The 14,139-nt window shown below is 32.5% G+C and overlaps 1 protein-coding gene across 2 annotated transcripts in view; it reads right to left on the bottom strand.

The window, feature by feature from the left end:
- The window catches only part of LOC140447474 (serine/threonine-protein phosphatase PP1-beta catalytic subunit), a 42,451-nt gene extending 28,354 nt beyond the window's left edge, over window positions 1-14,097 (bottom strand). Inside the window, exon 1 of one of the 2 annotated variants that reach the window (XM_072540139.1) lies at window positions 13,960-14,097. In XM_072540139.1, the coding sequence (XP_072396240.1) occupies window positions 13,960-14,011 (52 nt within the window). In that variant the 5' untranslated portion in view covers window positions 14,012-14,097. Of the gene's footprint in view, window positions 1-13,552; window positions 13,694-13,959 lie in introns of those variants that run through there. The other variant, XM_072540140.1, reaches the window with a different exon arrangement.
- Window positions 14,098-14,139: the final 42 nt, after the last annotated feature.

Below are 14,139 nucleotides of genomic sequence, written 5' to 3'. Positions count from 1 at the left end.
AAAGTTTATTTATTTATTTTAACAATTTTATTTGAACAAACATTAACATTACTTTGATTTATAGAGATTTAGTTTTCAAAATTGAAAAAGTTTACATGTTGTATAACGGACTCTCCTCGTCGTGTAAATGGACTTTTCCAACTGTTCACAGAGTCTTACCTAACCTAAAATGTGTTATGTATATGTCTTAAAAATTAAAAAAATACATCTTTCACTATTTCGTGGCGCTACTTTTGTGACTGTCGGCTTACATTTTACTATAAAGAAAAATAACACTTTATTCAGCCTAGTAACTATGCTACTAACCAGGCGAAGAAATAAGTGATTTCATGGCAGTCTTAAATTACTATTTTCTTCAATATATATTTTATATAAAACTATGGAATATCGCAAAAGCTTTGACACCAATAATAAACTGACTAAGAAATTATGTAAGGAGCAGTATACAAAGCGTGGAAAATCGATGAAGTGAACGTATCATTTAACACGGTATTGAATAATTATACTTTCAATTGGGACATACAGAAATCAAATTTTTATCGACACAAACGATACCAGGATAAGCTATGAACGAAAAATTCATAGGTTTCGCATAAAAAGTAACGTTCGCATAAGTAACATAAAAAGTTCGCATTAGTATAGATTAATACAGTCTGTCCCAAACCCTTCTTTCAGTGCGTCACTAATTTTGACGTCACATAGGATTTTAAGAATGTCGAGAATTATTGCATGACATTTTAGTTAAATTTGACAGTTGCAGGATCGTAATCTGTCTTTTTCTAATTGAAAATAATTTATTAATTTTAATATTAGTCTTTGTTCCTTCTCGATATATCTCGGCATATTTAAAATATTTTTATTATACAATAAATAAATACAAAATTAAATTTTCACTGTAAAATGTCTAAAATTACTAATCTGGAATGACAATTATCATTTTATCAGTTGACATTGTGAAAGTACTGTCACGATCGAGACAATCTGCATCAAATTATATTTATGCGCATCATTAATTGGATATCTATTTAACGTATTCTAAACTCCAACCAATTATACATTCGTAAGTAGAATTAGCTTACGATAAATAATTTTCTAAGTTCTATGTATAATAATCACAGAGTCACGTTTTTTTCTGTCACTTCTAGCTTAATGTGTAAGAGAGAATTCGATCAACTATGACGCACTGAAAGAAGGGTTTGGGACGAACTATACAGTTGAGTCCATGGTCCTTTAGCTGTACGTCATTAATACCTAGCGAGATAAAACACATACTTTTTATCTATCATCATCGTCTTCTACATATGAGACTAGAGAAAAACCAGCTACCGCCTGTTATTAATTAAAGACACATGTTTTTTTTTATGAACACTTTAAACTCAATACATCGAAAAGAGATAGGTACAAAAAAGATGCTTAGGGACGATTTCAGATTTTATTAAGTACAATTTGTAGCGTTTATGGTTTCTTTACTTGTGGCTGACAGTTTGTTGAATTTTGGTTGCTGTTTTTTTGTCCTGTTTTTGTATTTAAAATTTATTTATATTACACAAACAGTTGTTATACAACTAATTTTAGGACAATAATTAGTTTAGAGCACCCAACATAACCAAATATATTTTCCTTAAAACACCGCGTCACAGTGTTGCCATATTTTTTTTCTAAAATGTATATAAATGTTTAAAATATAAAGTTAATTTAATTAAAATCTATGAATTTTTATATAATTTCAATGCATTTCTATTATATAAGTATGGTGATTTAATTAATACTATTAATTTTTTATATCATTTTATTCTATATGCATTTAATTATTATCTTTAATTTAATTAAAATTTATGAATTTTTATATAATTTCAATGCATTTCTATATTATGTGACAGTATGAAATAACAGAGGATGTGGCAACTCTGACATTTAAGCTTACATTAATTGGCAAATATAAGTTTGGTTATGATGGGCGCTCTAAACTAATTATTGTCCTAATTTTACATTGGAGTTTGAAATTTTATGGTAAGTGTATTTTATTTTGCCATTAATTTACATACAAAGTTAACCTCATTCACACAGTTAAGGAATGGTTTTGTTAAAGTATTCGCAAACGTGAAAGAAATGTATATGAAAAAGAAAAGAAAAAAAATTCTTTTTTATCTTCTCCGGGAAAAAGCAGAAGTGTACGTAAAGCAGGTGGTTATGATGGAAAAAGATATATGGTGGTTCATGTCGGTTCAGCAAAAGGTTTTATTTGTGACGCCAGTTTATTATTTTGTTTAAAATCCTGGAGTGCAGATTATCACGGTGAAATAAATAGTTCAATATTTATTGAATGAATAAGTAACAATTTCTCCTAATTTAGAACGCCCATCTTTGAGTGTCATCGACAACGCACCCTACCATAGTGAAATCATGAATTAACATTCCGCTAAATAGTTAAAATTTTAGATTGGTTGAAGAAATGCAGTATTAATTTTGATGAACATCAGTTAAAACCAGAATTGTTACAATTGGCCAAGATGAATTGACAAGAAAATATATATTGTAGATGAATTGATATGTGAACATGGGCACAAAGTACTTAGATTGCCACCGTATCACCCAGATTATCATCATCATCATTGGTGCTACAGCCCTATAAAAGAGCCTCGACCTTCCCAAGTCTATTACGCCAGTCAGTTCTATCCATTGCCAACTGTTGCCAGTTTGCTGCGCCTATTTGTCTACCATCCTCATCTACACCATCCCTCCATCTGAGTTTTGGCCTACCCCCACAGGTTGCGACATAAGGATTCTTCTAGGAGGGTTGTTCTGCTGTGATCTTGCCAGATGTCCTGCCCATCTTAATCTTCCTATTTTTATAAAGATCACCCAGATTATAATGCCATCAAATTAGTATGGGTAAATTGCAATATACTATAATACATATATTGGCAGAGATGGACATAGAGATGAACATGTTTTAAGTATGTGAAAAGTAGCAATTCAAAAGTGTAACGATGTCGCAAAGGGCAACGTGTGTAGAACATACTATTACTAACAAATTAATTGAACAGTGGATTATTAGAGAAGAAAATATTAATATCGAACCTGTAATAATTAACATTGACGATAACAGTTCAGATTCTGAAGGTGATTAAAATGAAATATGGGAAACGAAAAACATACGTTCAAAATCTTGCAACAATATTATTTGAGCTAAATAATGTTTCATTCTTTAAATAATTTTACTGTTACTTATTTCATTAACACACTGTAAATATTATTGTACATTTAATTACATTTTTTATAAATTCTGCACCAAAATTATAAAAAGTAAACCAACATTTTACATTAAATTTTTTTGATATCGTCAAATTTTATAATAAAATCCGTGATCGGAGCAGTAGCCACTTTCCGTCACGTAATGTTGCGTGGAGTAAATTTCCGACTTATTTTGTATGCTTTAAATGATGACGCATGGGTAAAGAACCATGGACTCAACTGTATAAATCATTCATTAGAATATCCCTTGATTCGATTTGAATTTTACCTAATCCCTCTTTATTTATAATAATCCTAGTGGGTAAATAACAAAATCAAACTATATATCCTTGTTAGATTGAAAAATATAATCAATCACTTGTTGCTTTAATCTATTACGATAACAAAAATCATCGATGACTTCATTTGTCTATAGATAACAGTTAATGATGCAGAAAGGTATGCGAAAGCAATGTAAAATTAATCTACTTTATTTATCTGCAAAACAAACTAAAAAATATAAAATACAAACAAGCATTTTAAGCAAATTCTCAAAGTATTGTGGTCAATTTATAATTTGTTGAGAGCAAAAGCTTGTAAATGTGCTACTCTAAAATAAAATTCTAAATAATTGAAGTGTGTAATATCTTCGCATCAAGTTTTCAGGTCTATACATCAATATTTACTTCCCATTATACAATATAAAACAATGACAGAGAAAATATTCGGGGAGAAAGAAATGGATGAACGCCGGGACTTGTCTACCTGATTTTTAAACTTTCTTTACAGCTCGAGTTTAGTTCTCTTAAGGTCGTGGCATATTATCGTGCACGTTGCGTTTCCAGCACATAGCGTTTAGTTTCCGAAAAATATAATTTAAATGGTTTTAAATATGAACAACGCACACTGTCCGGAACATAGCCTTTCAAGACACTTACCGTTTCCGTTCAGTATATTTGAAAACAATATTTTACTGATGCCGACGGCTACGTAACGAGTCGTAACCGGTTGGTAAGGATAATGTGAATTAGATGTCCGTTGTTTTCCCCCCGTTGTTTATTTAGGTATTTGATTTTGATACAGAGTATTTAAAAAAATAATTTTCGAGGCTATTTTGTCATTTATGCATGTGTTTTTATTGCTTTGTGACAATTAATCACGGAAGTGATAAACAATTAGGACTTATGTACGGAAGTGATACCTCTTCTTTTTAAAAATACTTTTTGGTTTGATATGTATGGCTTCGTTAAATGTAGTATTTTGTTTTTTAACTGAAGGTGAAATTAAATTTAAAACATATTTAAACTGAATCCTATTCATTCTAAAATATCCATAATATTTTTCATCGTCATCAATTAATTCTCTGTATAAAGTCCAGTATTCACATTCCTTCTTTCTTTCTCTTAGCATTGGATGTACTTCAAACCTTCTTTTTAACACAGTTTTTCATTCTTCATCGTTATAATTTTTGTCGAGAAAAGCGAGATCATATCTTCACCGAACCAAACTGAAACGTTCTATGTATGAAAATGTGAACGCGCAGCCCAATTGGGGAATGGAACCGCTACATGCCGGAAACTATACTTGCACGATAATATGCCGCGACCTTTATTCAGATAATTTCCAGTAATTTTAACGCGCATAAAGGGGGCCTGTCGATTGTAGAATTTTCAAAGTCGTTCCTAGTTTTTACAAACTGTAGCAGAGATAAACGGGCACATATCATATATTTAATGACAAATGACACAGAAAATCGGAAATACTACACAAGATACTGTAAAGATGTTTCTTTATATTTTTGTTGGAAGGATTTTTGGTGTTAAGAATTAAGTTAATAGGCGCATTTTATTGCGTAAACAGCCTTAATTGGTTCCCTGTCTTGTTTCCTATCCATACAATTGAAGTCAACTATGCCATTACAACATTATTTCTTGTTTTTGTGCAGTTTTAAACTCCTAACCTATAATGTCAGGCACGTGTGATATATGCAATAAATCATGCATTTTTAAGGAACCACAGTCTTCCATCGATGTCTTTGGTTTTCCTTGTGATTATTGCAAGTTGGTATTGTGTAGAAATTGTTCCAATGTAAGTACTACAGAAATCAGAGCAATTGTGATGCCAAGTAGAATAATACCATATGTGTGCAAGGATGGTACTCTCAAAATTAAGAATTTGATTGGGCTCTCAATACAAGTAGATGTTTTGGAGAAGCATAATGGACACTACTAATCAGCCCATAGACATGATAGAACAAATAAAGTCCCTTCGAAGTAAGCTGGACTCTTTGAATGGTTCTTTTTAGGCAAGCTTTAATGAACTTAAATCTGAAATTCGATCTGAAATATCCAGTCTGAAAGATATAAGGTTGCCTCAAACAACTGGTGCCATGGAACAAAACACAACAGACTAATCAGTGCTTAGTGAAATTATCGAGAGACAGAAAAGATCCAACAATATTATGATTTTTAATATGCCTGAGTATGGTGAGGATGACAATTTAGTCAAAGCCAGATCCATCTTATCTGGATTAATGAACTCAGCCATTGATATTGTTGAGGCTGTACGAATTGGAAAAAAGAACAAAAATGGATACTGTTCATACAGAATTGTCCTTCATAACCATCAGGACTATCTGTCAATGTTCAGAAACAGAAGGAGTATTTGACATGTCATTAAAGATTTTTATCGATTCAGACCTCACCCCAAACCAGATAACTGCATTAAACACTATCAAGTGTGAACTTGAGGAAAGAGGGAGAAAAGGCAATCAAAACTTATTTATCAAGTATTTAAATCGCACTCCTAGAATAATAAAAAACTAACACAGTCTTCATCTGGAATGTGGGTTTATTTTCAAAATGTAGGAGATTTAAGAACTAACCTCGGCAGTTTATATATGAATGTATCCTATTCTCATTACAGTATTATCATATTCAACAAGACTTGGTTGACATGTAACTATGCCAATAAAGAGCTGCAGTTGTTTGACCTCAACATATATAGAATTGATCGTTCCAGAGAAACAAGTTTATTCTCAAGAGGTGGTGGAGTCCTTATTGCAGTTTATAAGAGCTTAAGCAGTAGATATTTAGCAGTTAACCAGACAATCGAGCAACTTTTTGTCTTGGTGACTAAAGGTACAAATTGGTTTATTATAGGAACAGCATATCTTCCACAAATATAACATTTTTTCTGAAACTAGCTGAAGATTATCCATCTACACACTATTATCTGGCTGCTGATTTCAATTCACCAAACTGTGAATGGTTTTCAAATGATATGAGCTCTACAACAATTTCTCTACCAGCTGCCACAGTATCTGAAGTTGAAGCCCTGCAGGTTTTGTCTGGTATGTATGCATACCACAATTTGTTTCAGTCCAACACTATTGTGAATGCAACTGGTAATATTCTCGACTTGGTGCTGGTTGATGATGCTGATGTAACTGTGTCCAGGGCAGATAAAGCTCTTTTGAGGAAGGGGATGCACCACCCACCCCTGGAATGAGATAAAGATGGCCAAAAGGTGCCCCAATGATAGTGCTTTGGTTAGTGATGGTTTCTATAGGAACTTTAAGTCAGTGGACCATGTGAAAATAACTGATTTTTATCACAGTTCTGTTGTGATAATTTATTTTTAGCAAAACCACTGAATCAGTTTACTTAGCTATAGAATTATTTATCCTCATATTCAAAACGTAGATTCTCTTCAAAGTTGAAGGACCTAATAGTTGAGAAAAAGAAAGCTCACAAAAAAATTCTTTTTTTCAAATCACTTCTGGATTATCTGACTTTTTCTCAACTGAGGGCCAACAGTAAATTGTTAAAAGCTGAAGGCTAGAGAAATCATATTTATTTAACAGAATTATGACTAGGAAATAATTTGAAGAGATTTTGGTTGTTTGTGAATTCACAGAGGGGAAGCCCTATGTGTCCACTGTGTTGAGGTACAGTGGTGTTGAATCCAGTCACGGACCAGATATTGTAAATAATTTTCTACAGCCTATTCCACTCAAATATGTGTCATACCCAATGACTCAATGGTGTGTGCTGAATGCCATGGTCCTGAACGCATCCAAGTGTCACACTGTTTCTTTTGGACAATCGAGAGACCCAATGGAATATAATTATAATCTACAGAACATTCTTGTTGAGTGGGTTACCGAAATTCATGATCTGGGAATTAATTTAGACTCTTTTATTTGAATTGCATTATATGTCCATAATTTCCAAGTCTTTATAAATGCTTGGCTTTATAAAAAGATGCACTAGAGACTTTCAGAATATTGAAGCGATTAAACCACTATATGGTTCTTTAATGAGATCACATCTAGAGTATTGTTCTTGTATAATCGAGACAGTCCAACACAAGTTCTTGAAATAAGTACATATAAACAGAGTATACCTTTCGAATTAAATCAAGGAAATTATGATCAAATTGAAAACCAACTTGGTATCACCACATTATATGAAAGACAATTAATTAAAGATGCAAAGATGCTTTATGGCATAATTAATTCTACAGTCTTGTGTCCTCAGCTACTTGAGCAGGTTGGTCTGCATGTACCTCTACATAGAACACGATTAAACCAAACTTTTTATGTTCCTGTTCATAGAACCAACTATGCATATAATAATTTTTACCTCGAGCACTAAGATGGGCAAATATTCATTCAGATCTAGATTTTTTGCACCGAAAGCTGAATTCATTTCTGGACCCAGGCATGTGTTTATTTGAGTGGCTGTGGAATAGGTAGTCATCATTTTGATATATAAAATTAAAATATGTGATGTTTAAATTTTATTTCATTTCATTGTCTTTTTAATAAAGACGTTATCCACTTACTGTATGCAAGAGAGATACCTCTAGAAATAATCAAAACGATCGAAAATATCTACCATAACAACACAATAAAAGTAAAAATAGAAGAACTAACCGACCCTATTGAAGCTAGCAATGGGATAAGACAGGGAGATTCCCTAAGTCCTCTATTATTTGACTTGATTATGGATGAAATAAAAAAAAGTAAGAACTAAAAAAGGATACTAAATGGGAGACGAACAGCTTAAAATAATCTGCTATGCAGACGACGCAATACTACTCTCTCAAAGTGAAGATGATTTACAACATATGCTGCACCAATTTAATATAACCGCCAGAAAATTTACTAAGATGTAAATTGGAGATGGAAGGTCAGATAATAGAATAAGTGATGGAGTTTAAATATCTAGGCATCACATTATCTAGCTATGGAAAGATCGAAACCGAAGTGGAAGATCAAGTGAATAGAGCAAACAGAGCCGCAGGCTGCCTAAATGAAACAATATGGAGAAATAAAAAGATCAGGAAAGAAACGAAAGGCAGAATTTACAAAACAGTCATCAGACCAATAATGACATATGCGGCAGAAACAAGACCTGACACAGAGAGGACAAAAAGGATGTTAGAAACAGCAGAGATGACACTTAGAAAAATTGATGGTAAGACACTATGGGACAGAGCTAGAAGTAGAGATATACGACGTAGATGCAAGGTGGAGAACATCAAGAACTGGGTAAGAAATAGATGAGTAGAATGGAACGATCATATAAGCCGAATGACAACAAATAGAGTAGTAAAGACGGCAAGAGACGGTTCCCCAATAGGAAGACGATCAGTAGGAAGACAACGAAAACGATGGAACGACAACTTACATTGAAGGCACATTGAAAAACAGAGAGAGTCATGTCTATATAAAAAGAAGAAGAAGAAATCTTTTTAATTAACACACATATACATTGAAAAATTTTTAGATAGGTATACATTGAATATTTCTTTTAAATAAGTATGTTGGAATATACCTATTGTAAACATTGTTAATCTTATTGGGCAGCAGCCCGTTGAAAATAAATAAAATGACTAAAGATCGTCCACAATTTGTTACTAGGCTTTCCAGTAAGAGACATCTTTTATAGAAGAAGACTCGATAACACCAACTGAAGTAAAGGAAGTCCTATTGACATCTCCCCATCATGGAGCCTCCCCATCAAACTTTTAAAGAATGGATATAAAAAAGGTGAGAGAATATAGTGCTGCAACTATATAGGTAGGTATAAGTGTTAAAAACTCTATTTCTAGACTTTAAGGCAACATTATAAAATAAAAAATAGAAAACCAAGTTACGGAAGAGGAGGAGCAAAGTGGATTTCATGTAGGAAGGTCTTGTTCTGACAACCTGTTTTGCCTAAAACAGTGTTTAAAAAAAAGAACAGGCGGAAACTTAGAAACACATGATATTTGTTTATCTAAAAAAATCCTATGATAACATATCCTTCAGTAAATTGTTGCTTGCAATAAAAAAGAATGGTGTAAGAGATATATTCAAACTGTTAAAAATATGTATACGAAAATAAAAGGTATTGTCAATATGACCAGGTCATATTACCTGGGAATGAGGATAATGTATGATCAGAAAGTTGGATGAAGCCTTGTGTTTTGACGATAAATATGGAAAAGACTGAATATCTAGTTTACAGCAAAGCAGATCGAAATAATCTAGTGCTAAACCTCAGCTGAATGAGTTGATTTTTCTCATATCTCGAATAAACAGTTAAATATTTTACTGGTCATACTAAAAGAGTATATCTAAGACGGAAATCTATCAATTAATTGAATAGTACACTCCCTTTAAGTACTTGTACTTATAAAGCCACATTTGGTTGGAGTCACAGGTTACTTAGACTGGATATCTTACTTAGACTTGCGGAGAATAAAAATATTCCCTATACTAGGATTCTTGTGGCATATTTCCGATAGTCAGAACAATCAATCACTTAAGATTCTCAGATTCTTAAAAACACAGAATTATGACCTCAATACTAATAATTGAAGAACTCTAAGAAGAGTCACAATGAAATAGGAGTTTCTTGGGGGAACAGAGAACAGTTAATCACCTTAGAGTCACATATATCATTATTATCACAGACAACATTCTTCTTCCTTTGCCCTATCCGTTTCGGACGTTGGCTATTAACAAGGCTATTTTGACTTTGTTTACGGCACCTCTGAACAGTTCAGTCGATGTTAGTCCGAACCATTGTCGCAGGTTATGCATCCATGAGTGTAGTCTTCTTCCCGGTCCCCTCCTACTGTCGATTCTTCCTTGGACTATTAACTGTAGCAGCCGGTACTTAGTATGCCTCATGACATGTCCGAAGTACTCAAGCTTCCGTTTTTTTACGGTGAAGATTATTTCTTTGCTTTTGCCTATTCTCTGCATTACTTCCACGTTAGTGATGTGGTCTGTCCAGGATATCCGAAGAATACGGCGATATATCCACAGCTCAAAGGATTCTAGTTTCTTCAGGGTGACTTCCGTTGTGGTCCATGCCTCTGCTCCATAGAACAAGACCGGGAAGACATAACACTTGACCAGTCTTAATTTTAGTTCCATTGAGATTTTGCTTGTGAACCAATTTTTCATATTGTTGAAAGTGTTTCGCGCTTTTTCAATTCGTGATCTTATTTCTGTTGACTGGTCCCATTTTGTGTTGACTGTGGTTCCAAGGTATGTGTATGTCTCCACTTGTTCTATTTTTCGGTTGTTTAATGTCAATTGCATCGGAGGTTGTTGTGTTCTGCTGATGAGCATGCATTTAGTTTTGGTTGCATTGAGTTCTAAACCATATTCTTGACTTGCTGTGTGTATGCTTTGCATGAGTCTTTGAAGCTCGTTGCAGTCATTTGCGATAATAACTGTGTCGTCAGCATATCTAATATTATTAATTACCTCTCCGTTTACTTTGATACCCTCCGAAACTTCTCCCAGTGCTTCTCTGAAGATTTGTTCAGAGTATATATTGAACAGGAGCGGCGAGAGGACGCATCCCTGTCGTACACCCTTTTTAATATCTATCTTCCCACTGTGTAAGTTGCCCATCTTTATCTCAGCACTTTGGTTCCAATAGAGACTGGTTATTATGCGCAGATCCTTGCCAGACAACAGACAACATTGCTGATGCAAAACAGATTCTTGACGAATTATTAAAGGCGTCATTGGAAGAGTCTCACTTAGAATCACTGAAAGAGGCAGCATATCCAATAACACTACTCCACAGAAGGTCTAACGAAAGAGTGCAACTAAAAATTTGGGCTGGTAGAATATTACCACAAAAATGTCAAGCTTAAGTCAAGTTTTGCATCTGCAAGCAGAAACAGAGCAAATATCCAGCAAAGAACCAAGTAATAAGAAGACTTGTAAAGATTACACAGAATCAGATAAAGATTCCAAGAATCTATAAAACAGCTTCCACAAAACCTTTTTCTGTAACTGAGTGAACAACATGCAAAAATTGCATCTAGCATCTAGGTCTTCTCCGATCCTTAGACAGACAGATAGATTTGAAACTTTGAAATATAGCTGAAGATCTTCAGCAAATAGCAAAAATTGACAAAACTATTACCTCATAAATATCATTTACAAACAAGTTAAACAGAAGAAGACCCACATGTAAACCTTGTTGGACCCCTGAACTGACCAAGATGGGAATAGTGAGTGAACCTTTTATAAAAACAAACTGAACTCCTTTATCAAGATAACTACTTAAACATGAAAGAAACTATTCAGCAAAGTGAATACATATTAATCTAAAGATAAGCAAAAAATGGATTACTGTGTCAAAAGCCTTCGAGAAATTGGTACAAATGGAGTCAACTTGGTACCCACACTAGAAAACCTTGACAATGTAGTCATGATTAGTGATGGTCAGAATCGATTACTTATGGGAATCGGTTACCGTGGAATCGAGTACAGTAAGGAATCGGATACTTTATTGAGTACTGAGTACCGAGTACTGTGGCTATCAGATTTTAAATTAATAGTCGGTTTGCCAATCTTTATCTATGATTTTTCAATTAAATATGTGTGTTTTGCGTATGTTTTTTTTTTGTTTTCTAATAAATATAATTTTGGCAAACAAATAAAAACATTCTAGATAGGTATCAAAAAAATAGACCAAAAATTATTCTAATAAAAAAGTGTTTAAATATATTATTTCATATAAGTTTTTGGTATATTTAAAGTAATTAATTAGCAAATAACAAAATTTCAGTATTCTACTATTGTCTTAAAAATAAAAAAACAGTTTAAATATTAAATGAACATTAAAAATAGAAATTAAGTATAAATAAAATAAAAAAACATTGTAGAATATATCACAAAAAAATAAAACAAAAACTAAATTCCAGTATTCGAATACTCCCATCTTTAGTCATGATAAAAAAACAACATTTGTAGACATAGATTTACCCTGACTAAATCCAAGTTGCTCATTAATCAAGAGATTTCTACAATGCCAAGTGAGATACTTGTTTAGAATGAAGTAGTTCAAAAAGTTTAGGGATGGCAGATAACATAACAGGCTTATAATTGTATACATATTATATAAGAACCTTTGGATAGGAAAAAGCTATTTGCACAATGGATGCTGTGTTCAAACAGTGTGGATTTGGAGAACATTTTTTGTAAATCATGTTAATAAAACATAGATACATTTTAAAAAATTCCAAACTCTTACTAAAGAAGACCAGAAAGAAGATTACTGTTTATGATTTATATTTTTTATGTTGACAGCTTTGATGGCCAGTTGACCAAAAATGCTTTTTTGTCTGGCAAAAATTATTTTCCATCAAGTCAAAGCATCCATTCACAAGGGAGTATATTGGCAAAATTACGCTAATTGTGATATGAATTTTCTTAACATGCATCTCAATATAATCATCAAAAACCTGTGTATTATCTAAAAAAGTTCACTTCAAAATCTACCTCGTCTGGACTAACTTTGGATTATGTTCAAATGCTTTCTATAATGTTTCTATTATATGTTCAGCAAATATTATAATTTTAGAAAGTTATATTTTAGTAAAATTATACAATTATGTGTTTATTGTTGTTTCTGGAAAATATGGAAACATTGTTTTATGGTAATCCTTTCATAGAAATAGAACCTTGACATAATCCATGCAGGATTTATTTTACAAGCTAAAGACATTTAAAACTTAATTCATAATTGCTTTTTTAATATCATCCAGTTAAAGAATGTTTTCAGTAATACAATTCATTATGTTTAATAGCTGATTTTTATCTGAAAATTTTTTAATGTATGACTAATTCCATAAAATATGGTACTAGAAAAAATTACATAAACAGTAGACTCTGCTAATGTTTTGAATATTTGAGAGAATTATCACTTCCTTGTTAATGTTTATCCAAACTATTTTAGTACCTATGCTAAGATATTACAACACTTCTATTAGGCAAAGATGTTGGTATTCTTACTGTCAGAGGATAAAAATATATCTTTTATTTTTGACTTCTTCTTGACATCGAGTTGGGCCTCCTGCTGAATTTTATACCCTTTTACCCCAAATCACACCAAAAGCAGCACAAAAACAGGCAAAACTAAGTATAAAAATAAATCTCTAGATATATATTTACATGAAGCTCGAACTGTTTTTCTATTGATAACAAACGGTAATACGAAATTAAATCAATAACAATAGAAAATATTTACAGTTGTGGTTTTTATATGAAATAAAGTGCAAAATATGTATTTGACAGCTCAATCATTAGGAAGTACTAATAGTGTATTAAGAGAAAACCATGCAAATTGGAGATATTTCAAAAATTTTACTTGCGTGAAAGGTTGTAAGGTATTCAAACTATAAAAATAATAAGATATTTACCTTCTAGTAATCTTTGTATCAAACTGTCTACATTTAATTCGGGCTCTGCCATTTTTCCTCAACAAATTGTTCACGGCACACAACAAATATAAACGTCAAACATCAAAATAACATTGTTGACAACCGACAATTTACTATGCAATTTCATGCCTGGAGGCAAGTATTTCCTTTGGGTTATTC

The sequence above is a fragment of the Diabrotica undecimpunctata genome, chromosome 8, assembly GCF_040954645.1.
Source record: "Diabrotica undecimpunctata isolate CICGRU chromosome 8, icDiaUnde3, whole genome shotgun sequence".
In the NCBI taxonomy this organism is placed as follows: Eukaryota; Metazoa; Arthropoda; class Insecta; order Coleoptera; family Chrysomelidae; genus Diabrotica; species Diabrotica undecimpunctata.
This window is presented reverse-complemented; position numbering and strand designations above follow the sequence as displayed.